Source organism: Nanorana parkeri, unplaced genomic scaffold (assembly GCF_000935625.1).
Source record: "Nanorana parkeri isolate BGI_ZX_2015 unplaced genomic scaffold, ASM93562v1 scaffold245, whole genome shotgun sequence".
Classification (NCBI taxonomy): domain Eukaryota; kingdom Metazoa; phylum Chordata; class Amphibia; order Anura; family Dicroglossidae; genus Nanorana; species Nanorana parkeri.
In genome coordinates, this window is record NW_017306513.1 from 1238508 (window position 1) to 1243081 (window position 4574).

Below are 4574 nucleotides of genomic sequence, written 5' to 3' on the forward strand. Positions count from 1 at the left end.
GCCCAGGGCTTGATTCAAGGCACGGTATGCTTGTATCTCATACCACAGGCTTCCAGGCAATAGTCCTCTACTCCTTGAGTGTTGATCATTATACTTTCTTTTTAGTTCGACCTAATATAAAAAAAATATATATAAAGCAAAATACATCACAGAGACCAGATGCAACAAACAAAACAATGGATATATCTATAAACCCATCAGTACAATTCCATGATTGCCCTTGCAAGCTTTGTAAATACAGACACATGCACTTGTTATTCTGTGCAGTTTGTAAATTCAAGAATTTAATTATTACTCTGCATTACTCTACCAACACCTTGCAGAAAGGGTTAAATGGTCAGCAGAAACTTCAGCTACAATCCGGAACAAGTTGCTTGTTTATACTGGCATATTTCCTAGCTGCAAGGAACGTAATATTAATAAAATGCTAAGGCTGCTACACATACTATTTGGAATAGCTAAGCAGACTTAACATCACGGTAATGTACTTTCTATTAGCACTCAAAAGATCTGAGGACTTATTTTTCTGTAACTATTCTTTGTTGCATGTTGACACTCTAATCTACTTTTGTAGCATGTCAAATATTTAAATGAACATGTCACACATACATCGATATTTCTTTTATCTATTTTGTGGCATTTGAGAAAATGGAATTGAAATGACATCTATGAACATAACATTTCACTGAAGTTTAAGCTGCATACTGAGCACATTACAAATGAATAACACTTGTATGTTAAACGTACTCCTTGAGGAACGCAAATGGCACATAAATAATGAACCAGGCTCCATTCTTTAAGTGTAAAGAGCTGAGTGAAACAACATAATTAATGGATTAACGTTCTAGGGCACAGTCATAATGATTGGTCCTAGTCCTATTGGACATAAAATAATACAAGCAAAATACTGTGTATATGAAGAATACATTCTGCAATCTAACCTTCCATAACAAGTAATGCCAACACATACAAAAATCTAATTAACAAGGAAAGTGAAGGTGTTGCCCATAAAAAACTATCAGATTTCAGCTGTCATTTTCACGAACTGGTTATAAATAAATGACATATATGTCTCCCTACCCTACAAGAAACTGACAAATGTACATAGACGCTGTCCTTCTAAATTTAAGAAAGTATGGGCTAAATGGCGCTGGAGTATACCCCTTAACATAATTCATTATATCTGCAATTCACCAGGGCTATATTGGAAACTAATTGTATGGAATCCTGACCCCTTTGTCAAGCAATTATTTTGCGTCCCTTTGGCAAAAAACAAAAACAAATAAATTACACTTGATTGGTAAGAAACAGCAACATTTCTGTGTTATTGTTCTACCCATTTTATACAAAAAGTCAGGTGCATCCATCATAAAATAATGTAATTAAACCAAATTATAGTAGTATTTTAACAGGGTGTTAACCTAAGAGTAAAAAATGTACAGAAACATACATAAACAGAAAAACTGGCTTATTCTTACATATATAATGTTATTACCCTGCACGTGATAAAAGAAAATATCTGGAAACAAAGACAGTGTTTATTTGTGGCTGGGAGGGTTTAAAAGGGGTTCTAACCTAAAAAGTTACAAAATGCATAGAATTTCTGGCTAAGTTTACACTGAATTATAAGATGTAAGGTTATTGTTATTCGACTGGTACAACCTAGAAGAAAAATTAGGTCATAGGGCTTGTGTAATCTAATATTATGGTTAGACACAGAAATGATGTATTGCCTGGAGACTCCACATATTACTGGTGACTGGCACTTTTCAAAATAGAGGATTTAACTCTATATAAAGGAAAAGGCCTCATGAAAACTATTGACAAGTAAATGAAGTGGTATCTATTGATCTGTCTTGCTACTTGCATGTGCATGAGAAAACAGAAATAATATTACAAACGCAAAATTATATATTTTCAACAACATACACACACACTATATATAGATATATATAGATATAGATAGATATATATTTTGTTCTTACATAAATACATATACAAACACTATTTACTAGTTAAAGGAAGGAAGTAACAAAAATGCCCATTAAAGGGTTGGGAAAGCTATAAGTAAGTAGTGCAAATAGTAAGGTTCCAGTTTGCTGGACTGACAATATAAGAAAACACCTGACTAGCTAAGTGTTTGTGTGTGTCCGTGTGTGTGTATGTTTGTAAAGATTACTGTCATACCAAGATATTTATCTCAGCTAGGACTGAGTGAGAAGCCCATTTTAGCGTGACTGCAGAACTGGGCGATTCAGCACTAAATCACCAGAACAGTCCCCTTTTATTGGCAACAAAGCTAACAGTGCAGTTTGGCACTGTAATACGTCTTGACAAATATTACAAATCCAATACTGTAAAAGTTTGAAATCTGCAAACAGAGTTTTATGGTCTTTTAAAGAAAAACCTTTTTTTTTGGATTGCTCTTTTGTACTGTGTTAACCTTTTTAAACTGACAGATGAAGGGACACGCTTCAAGAGAAATACAGAAGACTTCTAACTATTTCTGACAGGTAATTTTCAACATGGGTTGGGGTACAAAATTTTATTTTGTGTACCTATGCCCTTTAAAACGACCTGTCAAATTTACAAATTCAAACTTTAAAGCCAGACAGTAAATTGAATTTGATTCTGCAGATGTAATAGTTGTCTCAATAAGACAGAAAGGATGTGGCAGGATTGAACATTTTACTCTTAAAGTGAAAGGTGGAAAAATATCACCCAGAGAAATGGCACTACTATCCTTACAAAATAATACATCGAGTTTGACAGCAGTATGCTATGCTATGTTAAGAAATATACTTATGTACAGCATACAAGGATCAATTGGCCACTCGGCATAAATCAAGCTGAAATGAAAGCATAAATAATGTAGGACATACAAGTAGATAAAAATCACCAACAATACAGTAACAGATCAGATAGAGGAGACAAAATAAAGAACATAGTGGATAAAAGACACACATTTTGTCAGCCCGCTGGCTGTCAAAATACCTGAACAATCTGATTGGATGCAGGCTTTGTTCAGGTATTTTGAGAGCCGGCTGGGCCAACTAGCAAGATACAGAAGCTTGGCCCAGTGGGAGATTCCTCCATCCACACAGTTTACTGTAGATGGAGGAATCTGTGGCACTTTTTCCATCTGACCATTGAAAATCTGCAGATAATCTATAGCTCTAGATCTTTCAGATCACTGGTAAATGACTATGATTCCTACATGGACAGACACCCAAAAAATGACCTACTGTCAACCAATCAGGCAAGGAATAGAACATGTACCAAAAATGATGACATATGTTATTTTTCCTTTATATATCCCTAACCCTGAGTAATTCATTTTCTATTATGCCATAGTGAATTTCCGGTAATGCTCCCCAGGCAAGTATACACACTCAGTGATTTATTAGTGCATTCTAGCAAATGCTGCAGCTGTGGTAAAAGCAGAAGGTATTTGCAATCCACTGTAGCCAAGACTAATACAGCTCATCACAGGGTTGCTGGGAGTATACTTCCTAAAGTATGTGCTGTGTAACTTCTAATCTCTCTTTGTTTTGAAGTTTTACATTGATTGGTGGCTGTGAGATACTTCTTAGTACTGTTTTGTTGTTTTTTTTTACAGCAGGCATTCTGTAGGTGAAAGACAGGAAGGAGCATCCAGTGGGGACGTTTTTGTATTCGAGTGGAGTGGTCTGTGAACTATAGCAATGCCTGAAGAAAACTTGAAGTATTGTGCTGTTACGCTATTATTTTAAGACTTTTGGTTAGCGTGTACCTTACGTTCCCACCAACCCCATCAAGATAACAATTGGAGTGCTCCTCTGGCTGCTAAACCCACAGAAAGGGTACAGAGCAGATGGACCTGACGCTGTATCAAACCTGCACTCTATCCCATCTGCAGCTGACATTAGTGTTGTATTTCATGCACTGGGAGTGGGAAGCAAGTGTTTAAGTGAACCACCTATTATATAAAAAATAAAAAGCTGTCACTGGTCACCTCTCCTGGAAATGTTGGTTGCCTGGCTTGGCTGGGTTTCTAACCCTCTTGATTGAATATTGTGATTTACAGACTCAGAACTGGCATGTAGTTAAGGACTTCTGACTTTTAAAACACTTTCCTGATCTGCAGACTGGTTTCAGGTAAGTGATAAGGAAACGATTGAAGCCATTTTCTAGAAATGTTTTAAAACCCTTTTTTTTTAACTCGAGTACCTCTTTAAATAAACAATCTGACATCCCATATTAGCAAGCCTTTTGCTACAATATACTATGGGTTCAGTTCACAAATGTTTGTGTTCATTGCTGCAGAGCTTTATTTTACACTATGTGACGGTAATTTTCAAATCTAATTGGGCTTTTTAAAAAAACAAGTACCTTATCCTAGTGAGTTGGCTTTGAGCCTAGCTTCATTATAAATCAATTTATAAGCAATTACAATAAACTGTTTCAAGCATAATTATTCAAAACACCCATTAAATGTCTTCAAAATAAAAATTAAAAAAACCCACAGTATGTATATATACACACACACACACACACATATATATATATATATATATATATATATTAGAGATGCA

The 4574-nt window shown here is 35.3% G+C and overlaps 1 protein-coding gene across 1 annotated transcript in view; it reads right to left on the minus strand.

The window, feature by feature from the left end:
* BRIP1 (BRCA1 interacting protein C-terminal helicase 1) overlaps positions 1-4574 on the minus strand; it is a 227098-nt gene that overhangs the window by 9733 nt on the left and 212791 nt on the right. The window contains 1 exon segment of the mRNA XM_018556660.1: positions 2-111. Within this exon segment, the coding sequence (XP_018412162.1) occupies positions 2-111 (110 nt within the window).